This window comes from Limulus polyphemus, unplaced genomic scaffold (assembly GCF_000517525.1).
Source record: "Limulus polyphemus unplaced genomic scaffold, Limulus_polyphemus-2.1.2 Scaffold12, whole genome shotgun sequence".
Classification (NCBI taxonomy): domain Eukaryota; kingdom Metazoa; phylum Arthropoda; class Merostomata; order Xiphosura; family Limulidae; genus Limulus; species Limulus polyphemus.
The window spans coordinates 493,979-513,130 of NW_013665622.1; the positions used below are offsets into that span (position 1 = coordinate 493,979).

Consider the following 19,152-nt stretch of genomic DNA (forward strand, 5'->3'; position numbering starts at 1 on the left):
ATGTTTATTGAACGACGATGTAGCGAATGTGATGATACATAAAGTTCATGTAGTCAGATGGCGATTGCATTCTTAAAAACTGCTTCCCTATACAAACTTTTTATGTCAAATAAAAGAAATAAAACTTTAATTAATTGTTTACTAAACGAACTAATGTAATTAAATCTAAATAGGCCCGGCATGGCCAGGTGGTTAAGGCACTCGACTCGCAATCTGAGGGTCGCGGGTTCGAATCCTTGTCACACCAAACATGCTCGCCCTTTCAGCCGTGGGGACGTTATAATGTGACGGTCAATCCCACTATTCGTTGGTAAAAGAGTAGCCCAAGAGTTGGCGGTGGGTGGTGATGACTAGCTGCCTTCCCTCTAGTCTTACACTGCTAAATTAGGGACGGCTAGCGCAGATAGCCCTCGTGTAGCTTTGCGCGAAATTCCAAAACAAACAAACAAACTTTTTACACATCCCAAACAGAGATATAGACAATTCCGGAATTTTTGTCTTTTGCTCAATTTTTCAGGAAGTAAAGCACAATTTAGCATTTTCGTGAACTATGCATGTGTATGTCAACCAACTTACATGTGTAGGTCAACCAACTTGCATGGGATTTGGTACAAAGATACCTTCTTGCAGATCCCAAGCAGTGATTTAGTTAGTTTGTAATCAAACACAAAGCTACACAATAGGCTATCTGTGCACTGCCCACCACGGGTATCGAAACCCGGATTTTAGCGTTGTAAGTCCGCAGATATACCGCTGTGTCACTGGGGGGGGGAGTAATTTAGACAGGTGTCAATTTTTCTGTTGTTGTTTTTACGATTTTTCTAGTGTCAAAATTGGCCATGTTGAGATTGCATGGCGGAGACATGATGCATTCACTCGCGAATGTTGGTCTCTTTAATTAACTTAATACTGTTTTGTATTTCTTTAGTCAGTGTTTCATATTTTCTCAGAAGAAAATCGAGGATAAAGGGAAAAATTTTGTTGGAATAACAAAACATAAAAAGTATGTTTAATATATCAATTAACAAAATTTTTCGTATGTTCCAATAATAGGATAATTTTCAAGCTAACTGACATTCGTAAAATAATTCATAACATAATACAGAAAATCATATTATTGTGTGTATGTATATATATATATATATAAAGAAAAAGTAATGTTTATAAAACGTGTAAATTATATCCAAGGTACATAATTCATTCTTCATCCAAAGTATACACAATCCTGAGTGTTCTACAACAACTAACTTGAAAATTTTGATTTATCGTTGAAATAAATAAACGTATAAATCTGAAAAAAGTCTATGACGCGTTAGGTTCATTTTGTTCCATTGTTTTAATGGACTAATATCGCACTTATCCTTGAGAAAATAGTTCTTCCGCGTCTTCTGTATAACTTAAGATACACTTGTTCTACACTACGATTGAAGACAGAAAACCACATATGAGAAATTCGCATATTTTTTCATATGTGCTATGCAAAAATTAAATGTAGTTATTTTGATAGTTGGCACATGTGTGAGACTGAAGAGTGATGTACTTTGGTGGATACAGGATTCTTTGTTTTTCTTTTCCCAATGTTCCAGTCTTTTCACGCACCATCTCTTCCGACGGCTGGATATTATTGAAGGATGCGTGCTGTGACAGTGAGAGATTCTTCACACTACACCGATAATTATCTATGACACTTCAGATGAAGTATGGATAGTAAAAAAAAAAAGCATTAACAAAGTATATTTAGAAAACTTTGAGTTCTTAAAGACATACAAATCATTCAGACAATGTTATTTTAAAGAAAATCTTACAGATATTCCCTAAACACCGTGTTGTTACACTAATAATAATCAAATCTAACAGTAATTTAGATGATAATCATTTCTAGATATGTCTAAAATATCCATTTGATTTACTGAATGCACACGTGGTTCTTTTCTGAGTTAAGACTGGATTGGGAGAACCTCAAGAGGTTGGAAACAAGTTTCAATCAGTTTCAGGCGTCCTGTCAAAATTGTATGTGATCAATATCAACTTTCGCTTTTTGTATGTCTTTTTCTTTAAACCTTACTTAAATGGATTAATATGTGCAGGACGAGTTAGACTTCCAAGGTTTTAATTATATTATTTCTCATTACTAAAAAAAAAGGAAATAAGATAAACAAGGAAATAAAACTACTTAAATAAATACTCTCTCCCCCGCAGTACCATGACCCTAACCCTTGACCTCGACCTAATTTAATTTTAACGATATCTAACAAAGAAAATGGAAACATAGTGACTTCTTTGTCCAGTCGCTCATATCTTAAAAATAAAATTATGTCAATTAGATCGTAAGATCACAGGTGGACAATCACACGAGCATGCTCATAGCTGCAAAGTGAACGACTTTATAGATAACTTTTTCTTTCTTTTTTTAAGAGGTGAAGAGTAGGAAATGATATGAGAATAACATATTATTGTATTTGTAAAATTATATAACGTTGTTTTAGAACTTAACAGAATCAACGCTATTTACAAATGAATTGTGGTTTACGATATTTTTTGGGCTTCTATATGAGCATATTACCTCTATCCAATAAAATTCAAGTACTTTGTTTTTTTTATTCAGCATGCAACATTAGATATTTCAAAGTTGTTAGTAAGAAACTGCTTATTGAAGTAACTAAAAAACACTACTCTCAAAAGTGGGCGAAGCTAAGTCTGACATAAACAATATAAAATGAATGGTTTTTAATAGGGCAACAGCTTTCAGACTAGAGAAATTCAAGTAACAGCGACGTCTCCACGGAGCTCCCAATACTTTAATCGGTTTATCTTTCATCCTGTGCCGGATGGTAGAGAGAACAACAACAAAAAAAGTTCGTAACGTTTAATGAGGTTGTAGTTGCCAGATAAAGTGATGAAGGGAAGATGTAAGTGGCTTCAGCAGACGTCGTCAGTGGGTAAACTCGACTTTACAAGTACCAGAGTTTATGGTAATGTGTGTTCAAAGCCGAAGTTTTATTGACTCTGCTTATCAAAAATAATAGCGAAAATAATAGTATGTGTGTTTCTTGATAAGCATAAAAAGAGAGGAAATTGGATGTTAAGGTGATGTTAATTGGATGTTAACCACTAGCTTCTGCATTATTCACAAGAAACACTTAATGAACCAAAAATCCAATCCTAGCTGGTAACGTATATATATAGCACAGATAAGTATATTGACTTTAGTATAGTTATCGCAGTGGCATGGGCATCTTCTTAAAGATCTAGTGTGGGTGGACATCTGTTAATGTTTGAAAATATAGATCATTACAGTAGGTGTACGTTTGGGAAACTATGATGTGTGATCAGATCCAGAAGTTAATTTAAAACCACCTACTATCTACCTAAACAAACTCTGTAGCCCTTCTGGGCTATCTTTAGTACAGTCACGTGTTAACCGAAAGTAACAGATATATATATTTGTATTTCCCTAAGTATATCAGTTTTACGTATGAATGTGCAATTACTAAATACTGGGATATTCTATTAGAACCTTACGAGGTTGGAAACAAATTTCAATCAGTTGTTTTAAAATCGTATCGTGAAAATTGGGGAATTTTAAAGTAAAAAAAAACAACAACTAAAATAACCGAGAACTTTAATGTAACGGAAAATATCCAAATACAACCAGTTATTTTATGAGAACAATTTACAGTTCTTAAACAAAACTTATTAAAGATTCCATTGGTTAATAAAGTCATCACAGGACTATTTGAATGCCACCCAATAAAAACGCTAATGTGACTGGAGGTAGGGAAATTTGGTTAGAGTAAGTTTTTGATTATATTGTTGCAATATTAAACATTAAATCAGGTAACAAAAGCTATGAGTGGCTGAGTGAAGCTCTTTTAACTGGGTCGATAATAATGAATATTTCTCAGTAGATTTTTATATGATTGTGAGGATGAGAAAGTTTGCGTGATGTAATGCTAAATTGAGGTATCCACATTTTACATTCTATATGTTCAGAAGTATCTCAGATTAAAAAATCCAAATTACTATCGCCATTTTATCTTACCTAAAATACATAAGTGTAGATAATTCATCAGTCACTTTTACACGTTTCTTCCGTGTTTCATCAGTTGCGCTTACACGTTTTTTTCTGTGTTTCATCAGTTACGCTTACACGTTTCTTCCGTGTTTCATCAGTTACATTTACACGTTTCTTCCGTGTTTCATCAGTGACGCTTACACGTTTTTTTTCTGCGTTTCATCAGTGACGCTTACACGTTTCTTCTGTGTTTCATCAGTTGCGCTTACACGTTTTTTTTCTGTGTTTCATCAGTTATACTTACCCATTTCTTCTGCGTCAAATGGTTGAAATGTATTGAACCGACACAAAGTGGATAACCGTTTTGAAATGGAACCTTGTTTATCATGTTGCTAAATTATTAAGAGCATTCGATGATCCAAGAGGAAGTCTAAAGTTATAGAGGACTCAACAACTTTATTAGATTTAACGCTTTAACTTAATGCACTTAGAAGTAGGACAACTTGCACTTTAAAAATGCACTCTAAAACACAGTCACATAGGTTTTGTGCATAACTGTACATTGATTTACCATATACTCGCTGTTCACAATTTCAATGTCCGATTTAATTTTTTAAGACGTGTTTTTCCGTTCGTTAAATCAGATAAAAATATTACCACAAGTTTAATCCTACTTCTCAAACATTTTTTTTAATCAGTTCTAACCAAGCTTCGCTAGCAGGAAGTTCAATAAAGATTTTTCCACTCTACAACTAGTTAGTGTGGGTGACTAGCAAAAATAAATTGTTCTGACTGAAGGTCGGCCCTGAAGTGTTAGTGGTGACAGGTCTACAAAAATCTGTGTCTTCTATGCCCGTCTCCAATCAGGAGGCCCTAGACACATCCCTATTAACATCAATCTTTGTCGGGCAGCATGGAACTAGTTTTATCTGTCTTGTCAAATCTGGATTTAGTGTGCTATATTTGTATAATGTCCTCTTGGTAGAACAAGGGCATCTTATACGTATCTTTCTCGCGTAATATGTAATTTGAATTTAATGTGCTATATTTGTATAATGCTCTCTTGGTACAATGAAGGCATCTTGTACGTATGTATATTATTTGTATCATAACCATTTACTTTCGTAAATACAAATGAAATCTTGAAAAAAAAGTGTTATACCTTGCCTAGTTATTTTATAATGTATTTTTAGATCACTAAATACTACAGGTTGAACATAAATGAAAGCTGTAATAACAAACCCAAAATTCATAGATTAAATTCTTAAAAAACTTGAAATTAATAGAGAAGTTTGGACAGGTGTGATAAATGCACAAAAAAAGCATTACTTGTATGAAAACTCTGTTTACAAATGATAAAAACCTAAATGAGGGTTATAATGCGTGAGCGAAAGTAAGTAGGAACTGGTATTTAGTATTTTCAACCTGAACGGCACTTTTTGAGAAATATATGATTCGGGCATAGATATAATAATGTAGAACTGTTGAGATGAGAGAAGACAACCAGGTAGCAGTACTTGTCGCCCATCGACTACTATTAACTGAATAATGGTGCTCACTGTCACTTTTAGAACGTGCCCAGCTGACAGTGCGGAGCTTATTCAGTGTCAAATCGCCGGTTTGAAACTTGGACCTTCCAATTCGTTAGAACGTGCCCAGCTGACAGTGCGGAGCTTATTCAGTGTCAAATCGCTGGTTTGAAACTTGGACCTTCCAGTTCGCAGCCCGGCCTGAAAATTACTAAGCCACTCCCGGTTCATGTATAGAAACTGTAATTTACTTGAAACTATTTAATTTAAACTTTCAGTAATGATAATGATGATTTCAAATTTATTTTGATAGTCTAGTCATCACGATGTACGGTACTGATGTATATTGATGATATCTTCACAAATATCTTTCAACTTATCACAAACGACCAATTCTTTTAGGCCAAGAAAATGATGTATTCTGTTCCGTCTAAAATAATACAGCTTTCTTCGAGACCATAAACATTCTATAGTTTTTCAACGTAAAATCTAGAATACAACTATTTATGTTGATAAATTTGTTGTAAGAGAAAGTAGCTTCGTGTTAGTTAATGAATGGAAAGTATTTCCAAAATCAGTCAAGTGAAAACCCATTTCATTTTGTGGTCAGATTGAATAGAATAATCTTTCTTTTCGTGTACTCCTCAGATGCTTAGTTATTATTTCGGTCTTTTATTGAAAGACTCAAACCGAATGAGCTAATCGATCTGGTCTTGTTAGCTAATTAAACCATAGCAGCATATAAAGACATTAACCATTCGTATATGGGGTGTGGTCTTTCTTGTTATTTATCGTTTCAATTATTATGCATCTCATTAAAAGGTAAAATGATTCTGCCTGTTTTCTTTTTCTTTTGGAGCCAAGTAATACCCAATGTCTAGAGTGCCAGTCTGTGAATCTCGTGGTCCATGATTCATGACCTTTTCCGCACAAATACGTTCTTCACCGTAGGTGCATTTCAAGCGATGGCCAAATCCCAATATTCAGTTAACGTAGTCCAAGAGTTGGCTGTTGTATTTCTTTTAGACTATCAGTCAGAATTAGAGATGGCTCTCGTGAAGCTCTGCGCGAACTTGCGAAACAAACCACAAACAATTTTTCTTAATATCAATAAATTAATGTAAGATAATTCTTTATATCAAGTTGCAATTAAAATTCTGGGACAATAAGCCGACGAAATACTTTACTTACATTAGTAATGTTCAGCATGTAATTGTCTTATTTGCTTTAACTATAAGTGCAATATGCAAACATACTTGAGGCTAAGGTGCTCACGTGTCTCGGTTTAAATTAGTTTGCTCTTTGCGGGCAACTTAAAATGAAATAATGTTCTTCAAAACAAATAAGATAAGAAACAGTACATTCTCACTTGAAAATCAGTAGAATCAGCAAAGGTCCATGTCAGCAAAAAGAGCAGTCCACATTCCACAGGCCAAGACATTGTTTTCTTTCTTCCTGAGGATAAAAAAAAATCCATAAACGTAAGAGAATCGATCCATGTATTAATTATAAAAAAACTTTATCGTTATAAGTGATAATTAAATCCTAAATCGATTTGTGAATTATTTTCGACGCATTATATTGTGTTTTAAGAGCATGTATAATTTAAATTTACTCTAAATATCAGTTTTTAGAACTCGATGTGGAATGCTATGATGCGACTAAAATTACATCTGTTAATTAGACTGGCCAAGTCAAAGTTGTTGAAGAAATGTATATTTACATTTCTACTTGTTTTCTGTCATATGAATATATATACCTGCTGTAAAGGAAATAATTTTGGAAACACACAAGTTATACACATACAGAAACCACTAACAATAAGTACTGGTAACTAAATATTGAATTATTTAATGGCATAAAACATTACCACCGAAAATATAAAATAATAGTGAATAAGTTGTAAAATTCAACAAGTATTTTGTCTGTGAGTCCTTCGATTTACAAAAGATGACATACAACTTGTTAATGCACACTTGTGGAATATTGTTTCAAATGTCCCATATTACTTCCTACAATTCAACAGGTATTTTGTCTGTGAGTCCTTTGATTTACAAATGATGACATACAACTTGTTAATGCACACTTGTGGAATATTGTTTCAAATGTCCTGTATTACTTCCTACAATTCAACAAGTTGTTTGTTCGCTGCTAGGTCTCACTTTTTACATAAGCTCACAAAACCTCAATAATGTTTATACTGGAATTCTGTTTAGGCCCAGCCACGATTGTGAATTTTCCTTCGTTAATATATCGTTTTACAATATTTGATGTATATTGGGAACCACTGACTTCCTGGAAGATGAATCAACGCCCGATAAGTAATGTTCTTGGGGAAATAGCATAATGTCTCAGAATATGCTTATACTTGTCAGCAGTCAGTGTTGTTAATTTTGGGTTGATCACTTACGCTGTTTATTGTGTGTGTATATATATATATATACCAAATTCCGTGCATGTGAGCTATGCTAAAGTAACATTGAAGAAAATTAAATGGTAATGTTTGAACTTAGAAGGTTAACCTTAATTTCATGTATGAAATTAACTAGTCAATGAGCTTTTGAGTTATAAGGTTAAACAAGAACGTTTACGCGAGAAACTGACAATGAACTACAATAAGAAAATAATATAGCTCTGTGTTATCTACAACGAAAATGGTTTAAAGATAAATAGAAAAAAACTAGGTTATAAACAATAATATAATAATAGTGAAATTTATCCTAATAAGAAAGTTATCTGAAGAAGAAGACCCCCCCTCGAAGATTTAGATAAGTCTCTTATCCATTTACGTTCTATTCGTAAGACTTACACATAATATTAATTAAACTGTAACTGAAATAAAAAACCAATCAAATTAATAATAAATATGAAGACGGTTGATAAAACACAAAACAACCATCTTCATTATTAAACTTCCTTTTCCCCATCATGAATCTATTACCAATCAAATTAGGTGAAGCTATGGGCTTCCCCAATGTCCCACATATAAACCTACTACTCACCTCTGCGACCAACTATAAGACGTGTATAGTTATTCCTAATGAAATATAGAAGCATTGAATAAAATTAGGTGACTATGAACAGGTTAAAAATCAGATTACTCCTGAAGAGTGTGGTAACTGGTAAGTAAATCTTATGTCCTGCAAAGGAAAGCTAGTGGTTGTACAATCCTTTTGTTTTAAAGCTTTGTTTGTTTAAACAGTTGATTAAATTCTAAAATGAAATTATGTTTAGGGTAATTTCAAGTATCTTTCAAAATTTTAATGTTTTCCCTAAAGACAACCCAAGGTCGTATCGTTTTCACTGACCCAGAAGCCTAGATTTCTGTTCACGCTTCTGATATTTTATATACTATCAACGCTGAAGGAAAATATATTTTTTTACATGCAAGTATTATTCTGGTTTTACAATGGGGGCGTCCTTGGCGTACATAACTGGTCTGAATATTGTTTAAACTAGCCGTCTTTAAGTAGTTTCAATAGTGACTAAATTAGCTGTATATATAACTGGTCTCAGTACTGTTTAAATTAGCTCTATATAAATAAAGTAATGTTTAAACCAGCTGTGTAAAAATTGTTTCAGCATTGTCTAAACTAGCTGTGTAAAAATTGTTTCAGCATTGTCCAAACTAGCTGTGTAAAAATTGTTTCAGTATTGTCTAAACTAGCTGTGTATAAATGGTTTCAGCAGTGTCTAAATTAGCTGTGTATAAATGGTTTCAGTGTTGTCTAAACTAGTTGTATATAAATGGTTTCAGTATTGTCTAAACTAACTGTGTATAAATGGTTTCAATATTGTCTAAATTAGCTATGTATAAATGGCATCAGTGTTGTCCAAACTAGTTGTATATAATTGGTTTCAGTATTATCTAAACTAACTGTGTATAAATGGTTTTAATATTGTTTAAATTAGCTGTATATAAACGATTTCAGTATTGTTTAAACTAGCTGTGTATAAATGATTTCAGGGTTGCCCAAACTAGATGGCTCATAGAGCTTTTGTTATTAAAGGAATCCATACATATATTATTATTTGCGATTAGATGTTTTCATTGTACTTTAGCATTTCTGTTTTATCGAAATTTTAATACTGATCGATTCTTTCGTAAGTTAAAAAAGTCTCGTAAGAAAATAGTGTTCCAACTTAAAATCATTGGCTAATTATCTTTAGCAAGAATTAAATAAAAACATAAGCTAGCCATGTGTCTTAGATTGTGTATATACTGAATATAAAACTAAAAATTCCAGCGTACTGAAAGATTGCTTCCAGCGTCCACCACAGATCGAGTTCACGATAGAAAAAGTGATATTGTTGATGATATAAACCTTTGTTGAGAATAGATGTTTGATACCGAACAGAATTCGAACCTACGATCCTGCTTTACAATCATAGCTTATGAGAAACTAAAATACTAATTCTCTTATATTGCAAGTGTCGACCTTATTGATTTTGTCAAAAAGAAGTTGGTATTTGTTATACAGTATATATATTCTTCAGGATAATGGAAGAATTTAGTGATGTACAGCGTTTGAGTTAATGTTTTAACAGAAATGTTTTACGCTAAAGAATACATACTTCTAATTATCTCTTTTTTTGTTGTTGATTGATCTAATATTGTTCATTTTTTAAGATTAATAATATAAGCCAGTGATTTGTAGATTATATATAGCTGTTTGTTTTGTTTGTTTGAAGGTGAGCACAAAGCTACACAATGGGCTATCTCTGCTCTGCTCATCACAGGTATCTAAACCCGATTTCTATTGTTGTAAGTCCACAGACATACTGTCGTGCCACTGGGGGGGGGCTATATATGTAGCTCAATTACACTAAACGCAATGAAATATTTTTCTTTAACAACATAAATGTTTAACCTTAAAAGGTGTCCGTAGTTTAACATTGTTCTATTAACAAAAGGAGCATCTCGAGTCTAACATGTTCTCAACAAGCTGCTTAAATTAGTTTAGAAAAAGTTTATAGTCCTGCATAAACAGTTTAGATGATGAAATATATGACATCAGGTTTAAAAAGGAAGGAGATCACAATCTAAGTAGTGGAACAAGGGAACTGCAAGTTACTTCCTCTTTATTGCTAATGTGTTTTGCTTACATGATATATTTTATAACGTAATTCTATGACTGAAGATTTCGCCTGAATGTGTCCAAATTTCTTCTTGTAAATGAAATCAACAGAATTCGGCTCTTCACTACTCGAATTTTAAACTCGATTATTTTCAGTCGTTTAGCTTAGGGATTCTCAAAACTGTTAGATCAACCTATTTAACTCAGAAAATAGGTCAACACGTTTTTCTCGAAATTATATAAACTCACGTAATGACTCTATAAGTGAATTGTTAGACAATTTTAAAACGAATTTATCATCATCTTCGACTGTTTGAATTTAATGTTGCTAAGTCTTCGGCTGCTTGAATTGCTTATTGTTAAGTATTTTCGAATATTTGGATTTGTTATTGTTAAGTCTTAGAGTATTTAAGTTGGATATTTTTAAATTATTACACCACATCTCTTTAACTTTTTGAGATAAATTAAAGTGTACTGTTTGAGATTCGTAGCCTTAGCATCTCGTGGTTGTTTAACAACTTTTTTTTTTGCTTAACAAAGCAGGTTTGCTTGTCCTGTCTGTGTTATTATGGCTGTCACTGGGTTTGTTGCGGCAATGTTAAGTCTAGACTGAGTGTAAGTCTGCCGTGAGCATCATTCCGGCCAAATAAAGGCCATTTACAACATTTTAATTGAGCCTGTTTGAAATACTTAGAATAGTGGAGACCCCTAGGAGATACGGTCTGGTTGGACCCAGGGGAATTAGTTGAGATAATATCTATCACGCACGCTTGTGAACAAAAAGGTTTAAGTTTATCCCCACTATAAAGCGGATGAAATGTGAATGTGTGTGTTCTGAGGGTACTGGTTCAAGTGTCCTCGAGAGGTCCTTTTCTATCAGCAGAAAAAAGCTTGCGTTGTTCTCTATAAAGTAGCACCAAAAGAGGAGCTTTCAATGTGGTCTTGTAGGTGAGGAAGGCTGTTGATAAATGGAGTCACAGAAAAGTATGGGCTTCACTTGAGACCGGATTGGTCTTTTAAACAAATTCTTCATGAAAAGTATGGTTTATTTTCTTACGTTTACTTATATGCTACACATCCCCGTCACTTTTATTCACAAACTATTTCCTCTATTGCTTCATACAAAACTTATTTTTTTTCTTCCTTTTTTTTTTCCACACGAAGCTGCTTCATCATCTCGCTCATCAGCTATCCACCCGTCGATCTCTCTAACTATGTTTATTTATCTAAGGATTATATATATGTATATCCATCTATTTACTTTTGGGACAGACCATACAATTTCACACATCTAGGACTACTGGGTGGCATACATTTTATTTTGATTAATAAAAATCGGGCACACAGTTGAGTAATATATTAAAGTATTATATACGGTTTGGTGCTTCAGATGTCAATATTTGTTATCAATAAAACAATTTATAAATATTTTAGAACCTGCAAAGTTTTAAAGTGTGTCTTAGATTTTTAAATACACGTGCAATGCTAAGGTTATGTAAGATTTAAGCCTATTCCATAAAGATAGTAATGAGTATCAGTGGATTCCAGCTTCCATCTATGTAACAAGTAGCATCTAGAATACCTAGAACTCCGAAATCTAAGAATGAGAATATTTATGATAGGAGTGAATTTCAACTTTCATCTATGGAAAAAGTTGCATCCAGATTCTAGAATATGTGGGATTCCAAAATCGATTAACGTAACAATGAGAATATTTATAATTTCAAACTTTCATCTACGCAACAATTAGCACGTAGAATACGTGGGATTACGAAATACATCAGTATAACGATGATAATCTTTATAATAGAAGTGAAACTCACCTTTTATGTACGTTACAAATAGTATCTAGAATACGTGGGATTCCAAAATTCATCAATCTAACATAAGAATCTTTCTAACAGGAGCGAATTTCAACTTCCATCTCTGTAACAAAGACTGTTTATATTAGGCCTGGATTTCAGTTTTCACTACAATAGCAAATAACATCCCTATAGTAGGTATGGATTAAATTTTTACTGTTACCATAGACATCTCTATGGTAGGCTTGGTTTACAATTTCCTTCAATGTTACCGTAGACATTTTACAGTAAGTATGGTTTTTCATGGTGCTTTTATATGAATGATTCTAAAGTTTCTTGAAGTACTAGGCCTGTGGTTAACGTGATAGGCTGCCAATCAGAAGATCCAAAGTTCATGCTGCGGTATATACTTTCAGCTGCAGGTTTGTTATGATTTGACAGTATGTTCCTTTATTAGGGTAATAGTAGCCGTGTAAGGTAGGCACTGTTCACTGGTTGTCCTTCCTCTGGTTAGAAGTTCTATGCCCGAATCTGAGGGTCTTTGGACTGGTCATTTAGCCTACACTTGAAGAAACTTGAAGTTGTCCACGAATCTGTTATTTTCAACTTGCATTTTGAATTGAATATCAAAATAATTTACGAAGATCCATACTTAAACACTTGTTTCGCTATAACTGATTAGCAGTTCTTAAATGAACAAAGTAAATATAAATTAACAAAATACTTTACAATGACAAGCATGTAGGAACCGATGTGATTAAAATAAATCTTTAGGGGATAAAAAGGGCTTATTTACCTAGAGTCAATCTATTCTGGAACTTAATATTTCGCATAAACTCCATAACGTGATTTTGTTCTCGAGGTTCCCATGGAGACGGGTTTCTGAGTGTTAATACTGAACACGGATTAAAGAAAAGGTGACATATGAACTTTTATCCCGAAAGTTTTATAGATATAAACTGTTCAACTGAGGTCTTTAATACACTACAGTAAAAATAATAGTGAGTAGTTCGCTTACTTACATGCACGTACACGATCAAACGAGTAAGGTGAGACTAAGTACGACGTCATTGCCATAACAGAGAAACTATACATACAATTCTATATAGATGCATAGAAGCTAGAACATATCACATACGTATATTTATATACACATTTTACTGATGAAGAGGGCCACTTTCTCTATCTCTCATGTCATCTGGTAGACTTGTACGTGGGAGAAATAAAAATAAACACGTCAGTGAAAATTTCTTTAGCATAATCATACAACGATAGATTCAACCTATTTTTACAAACCTTCTGTTACCCCCAGAGACCAGTAGTACCAGCACTTGTCAACAAATCATAGCAATACGCTCGTAATAAACTGTACAAACATTTCTTTACTCCAAAATCCAACAATACTAGCATTCGTCAACAAGTTCGTAGCAATAGGGAAGCTTCATTCTCTCTTTATTCATTCAGCATTTCTATATGAATTTTGTTATTAAATTCACAATTTCACACAACTTTGTCCTTCCCCCTGGAAAACGTTGCCCATCCCTGGAAAAATGTCTGCGGACATTCATGAACAGCTTCTGACGAGATTGTCGAAAACGTCCTTTATGTTTTTGTACCAGAAGGTGAAAAATACACAAAATTTCCAAAAGTGTTAAGTTCAATTTTAATTAAATATTTCGTGATTCGTTGAATTAAATTATTATATAGGTAACATTTATTAAATAGATTACACACACACAAACACTTGCTATAACTTCCCCCGCTGGCTCAGCTGTAAGCTTGAGGATTTGCAACGCTGTTATTCTCGGAGGACACAGCTCGTATTGCGTTGCTTTGCACTAAAACAAATATATAAGTGATAGCTATAAAAGATTATTCTACTAGTTTCTTTATTTGGAAGAGACATTTTAGGCCGAAACAGAAGTTTTCTAGGCTTTGGTGAAAACTGAAGTTTTAATAATCAGTTGTTTTCTTGAGTTTTATAGTTCCGCTGTTATAATCGCACTTTATAAACTTATGCTTTCCTGTAGTTTTCACTTCTCACGAAACTGAATATGAATGAAATGATACAGGAATTAAAAGAAATTTTAAGCATTGTCTTAGGTTATATTTGAACGAAAGAAGTAAGTGGCTCTAAAAATATTCACAATGAAATTTGATATTGAAAAAGAAATGTCAGAAACTTAAGTACTTTTAAAAGGTTTGTTTTAAAGTGCAGGGATGCAATAACTTATTTCCCGCTAATCCACTAATATATATATAGGCATTTTGGCTCAAATGACTCACAAGGCTATAAAAATATTCTCAGAAATTTGACAAAACCAGCTTACTGTGTGTTTTACTTAAGTGGTTTCTGAACCTACACTTTAGAACACTTGATGTGTCTGATGTTTGAACCATTACAAGCATATGGAGTCAGACATTCATTACTCTAATGACAAAAGACTTAGGGTGGAGTTGGGACATACGCCTCAAGAACCATAAAAAGCTCAAAACGGTGGGATCTAAATATTGTCAGTTTATATAGTTCTCAAAATGGCTTATTTATTCATAAAATTACATATAAAAACTGAACTATTTATTACTTTGAAAATTAAATCTAGTAAGTCAAATTTGTTATATATATATGAAGCTGCTCTGATTCTGCTTGTTTTGTTACCAACTGTTGTGATAAATTGTGACGAAAGTAAATTACACTGAGGGAAAAGAGTTTGCTTATCTCTAGATGTAATAGACTTCTAGCCCCCCCCAGTGGCACAGCGGAAAGTCTGCGGACTAACAACGCTAGAATCCGGGTTTCGATACCCATGGTGGGCAGAGCACAGACAGCCCATTGTGTAGCTTTGTGCTTAATTACAAAGAAACAAACAATAGACTTCTAGAAACTTTTAAAAGCATGATTATTATTTCTATATGTATTTCAATCTGCACTGTATACTTATTATAATTATCAAATAGGAACCATTTATTAGATTATAATTCAGCGAATAAATTATAGGTGAATTTTCTCCGTTGCGGAAGAGGGGATGACTGTCCTCCTACTCGCTCTGCCCCCCCCCCGTACTCCCCGCCAGATTATGAGCTTGTAAAGTATTTAAATATAACATACAGCCGTACAAACAACTGAAATTAAACTTGTATTACTATATTATTTTTAAGATAAATCAAAACTTAATAACAGAAAGATGTAACACCATAGTCAATTTATTGCTATTTTATAATTACAAATGAAATATTAATAACAGTAAGCATGTCTAATATAACCCCATACAAGGAGCTGGCGTGAGAAATTGAACTAAATTCTAATGATAAAATATGGATAAATTTAAGCGCATAGTATCATAATTACGTTGATTCAAAGTATGATACAGTTTAGAGACTGACTTTATTTTAATATTATGAGTTATTTAATTTGAACTAAAGTAAACAAAAGGCTTCTCACTCAGCAAAAGGACTAGATAGCACGTTACTAACTTAATAGTTATTTCGTGTTTTGTTTATTCCCTAAAGGCATTTGTTTTAATAACAAGTGTATTGTAAGAACAAGACTGTGTTGGTTGACCTTTTATACACTGTTAATTTAGATAATTATAACCTTCCAATAGATGATATCTTGGTAATTGTTGCTACAATCCTACAGTAGTGTGTAAACATTAACGGCATTGTATAACCTCGCGATGTTTACATTATAGTAGTAAGATTTTAGACAAAGTATTAACAAATATGTTTCTATGCAAAACAAAATGTTACTTTATAGGTAATCAAGAGAGAAGCATTTCAATCTTCTCCTAAATCAACCAGTTTGCATTATCGCGAAAAAATTTGCACTTTATTACGTATGTAGGCCCCCAAGTGGCAAAACGATAAGTCTGTAGGCTTGTAACACTAAAAACCGGGTTTAGATACCCGTGGTGGGCACAGCACAGACAGGCCATTACGTAGCTTTGTGCTTAACAATAACAAAAACAAACAAACAAACAAAAATACTTATGTAGTCTATATTTTAAGAAGTATTGTCAAACTTATATATTTCAAGTTGAAATAACATTTAAAGCAATAACCTTTTTTTTTTTGAGATACGCTGATTAACTCTTGCATAGAGCGTATGACGTCTCAGCTGAACATTTCAAATGAAATAAAATTATTGTTCTGTCAACAGGGCTGATGTGAGAAATCAATTATAATAATCTCCTTTCTTCACGGTGGTGCCAGGATGAAAAAAAAAAAGACTTATGATGATGAGAAAGTTCAACAACCGTGGATAATTTCTTTAACAAGTAAGTATATATATAACTCAAAAAGTAAAGAATAACTACTGGCAGGGAAGAAGTAGCAGGAAAACATTAGGTCAATACAACTTGTTGAAATTATTTGGCTCCTAGCCAAACGTTAGGAGCCCAATTTGATCATTCATTATTCTGAAGTTACTGAGATGAAATCGTTCGCCTCTAGAGCCAGTGGTGCTACCACCTAATACAAAGAGATACATAGAGAATCTGAACTGTAACATCGGACACGATATACATCCTAAAAATGGCAACAACAGCCATACTTGAAACAGTTCGGAATTATGTTTATGAGGATAAAGTAATGAGAAAAAAAAAAAACAGAACCAAAAGCAAAAATACTATACACGTACAAAGGGTTGAATATGTTACATTAAAACAATTTTGAATATGCAAATACGCAGGTCACGTGACAACCACATTTGATATAAAGTCGCAGTGGAACGACATACATCAGAACTACATTTTCACTAATTGGCATTACGTGTGTAGTGTGATGTCATCGAAAATTGATCACGTTTGGTAAGGATAAGTAAGAGCTCTTTTCGACGCAAAATATTCATTCATTCACATTATAAAGATATCTTCAGAACAGGAATTTAGCCATTTCTAATTTAGCAGTGAAAGACTAGTCATCACTACCCACTTCCAACTCTTGGGCTACCCTTTTACCAACGAATAGATTGACCGTCACATTATAACGCCCCCACTGCTGAAAGGGTGAGCATGTTTGATGGGACGGGAATTCGAACTCGCGACCCGCAGATGGCGAGTTGAGCGCCCTAACCGCCTGGCCATGCCAAGCCAGGAATTTAGACTTTCCAAGAAGGAAATATCCCTTGTACTTAATGGCATTGAAAAACAAAGGAATATGAATCACCTTTGGTCACCAGGACCATTCAGAAAGAGGTCTCTAACAAGTCGTGCCATATCCGTAAAGTGCAGTGTTTTGTAACAAGTGAGAATCCACGAACAAAAGGTTAGTGGCAAAAGACATGTACTTATCCCAGTGAAGAGAACACAACATAACAAAGGAGGATCTCCATTCGGAAAAGAGGCCAGTGGGGTATGGGATCACCAAAATAAGGTTTCCAATCGTACCTCCCGTTCGACCATTGCATATCTCAAGCAACTAGAAAATGAAACGGGCATTTTGGCTATTCCATACGGAGACATGCTGGCCATGTCGACATACGCAGCACTTGTGTATTTCTACCGATAGGACTGTTGAAATGGGTACTAGGAAATCTCGCCCCTTTACACAGTATAGGTTAATTAAAGTAAGCAGAGAGAATTGGTGTGCTTTGGTTATTACAGCCTTATGACGTATCTTTTTTGCAGTGAAACTATATTGTAAGGCTGATGTCAAGATGCACGGTTGTCGGGCAGAGCATGACTGGATGTGCCGACGCGAACTGTAACATCGCAGTGAAGCTTCAAAATCGTCGTTTTAATATAACGCACTCAATCTATGTCATTATATAAAATACCGGTACATATTAAGATGCGAAGAAGAGCAGAAATAGTGAGCCCATACTTTGAAAATGACAGCTTATTAGTTAGAAAACACAGATGAACGTAGTAGCTCTTTTTATTCACCAAAAATGTGTTAACAGCTTTAACCAGATGTAGTTATCATAATTAATCCCCTTTTTTTAAAGTCTCAAACATTTTTGTTTTAACCGCTATGGCGCACAAAGTTTTTTATTTGGTGTTGAAGTTGTGAATATTACGATGTATCAAAAATGGTGTTTTATAAATGTCAATGTCTTATAAAAGTCTGCTATCAAAATTATTTGAAATGAAAATGTATTTAACCCAGCCGAGCTAACGTGGGAGGAAACACAAAGCATAGAACAGCTATTAAAGGCTCTTCATAAAGGAATTTTGTACTGAAACAGCTACGTGTGGTATATTTAAAGTATTATCAAATTTGTTAAAATGTTTGATAATCTTCTCAGTTTTTAAAAACTGTTTTATTTTGTTCGACAGTACTTACAGCATTTAACTTTAAATGCAATGACCTTTGCACGTTATCCTGTATTAAAGTCCAACATAGCCTTATTTCTGAAGAAAATATATGCAAGGCGGTCCAAAACAGGAAGACATGGAAAGGTAAAATACTTTACTTGTATTTTTACCTAACTTTACTAAATTTATATAGAACTAAGAACAAGTTTCTTTTTCTTGTTCTGTGTAGGTATAACCATAAATAAAGGACAACATTAGTCGTATTTTGTCGGTTGTCCCAGATAGGCGAGACTGATATGCAGATACCACGTATCTCATTCTTCTATAGTGGATATTTTTATATTTAAAATTTTTTAAACATTTCTCCAAAATTCTATCTTGGAAAGCAATACATCTTGTTGAGATCGTGTGCTAATTCATCCATAAGCGTTACTTTGTGTAGTATGGCTCGGCATGGCCAGGTGGTTAGGG

General features: G+C 33.7%; 1 protein-coding gene across 2 annotated transcripts in view; it reads right to left on the bottom strand.

Annotated features, from left to right (window-relative positions):
• LOC106478860 (ADAMTS-like protein 5) overlaps positions 1 to 19,152 on the bottom strand; it is a 64,513-nt gene that overhangs the window by 28,651 nt on the left and 16,710 nt on the right. The window contains exon 2 of one of the 2 annotated variants that reach the window (XM_013939438.2): positions 6,914 to 6,999. In XM_013939438.2, coding sequence (XP_013794892.1) covers positions 6,914 to 6,985 — 72 coding nt within the window. In that variant the 5' untranslated portion in view covers positions 6,986 to 6,999. The remainder of the gene's footprint in view (positions 1 to 6,913; positions 7,000 to 19,152) is intronic. The other variant, XM_022382658.1, reaches the window with a different exon arrangement.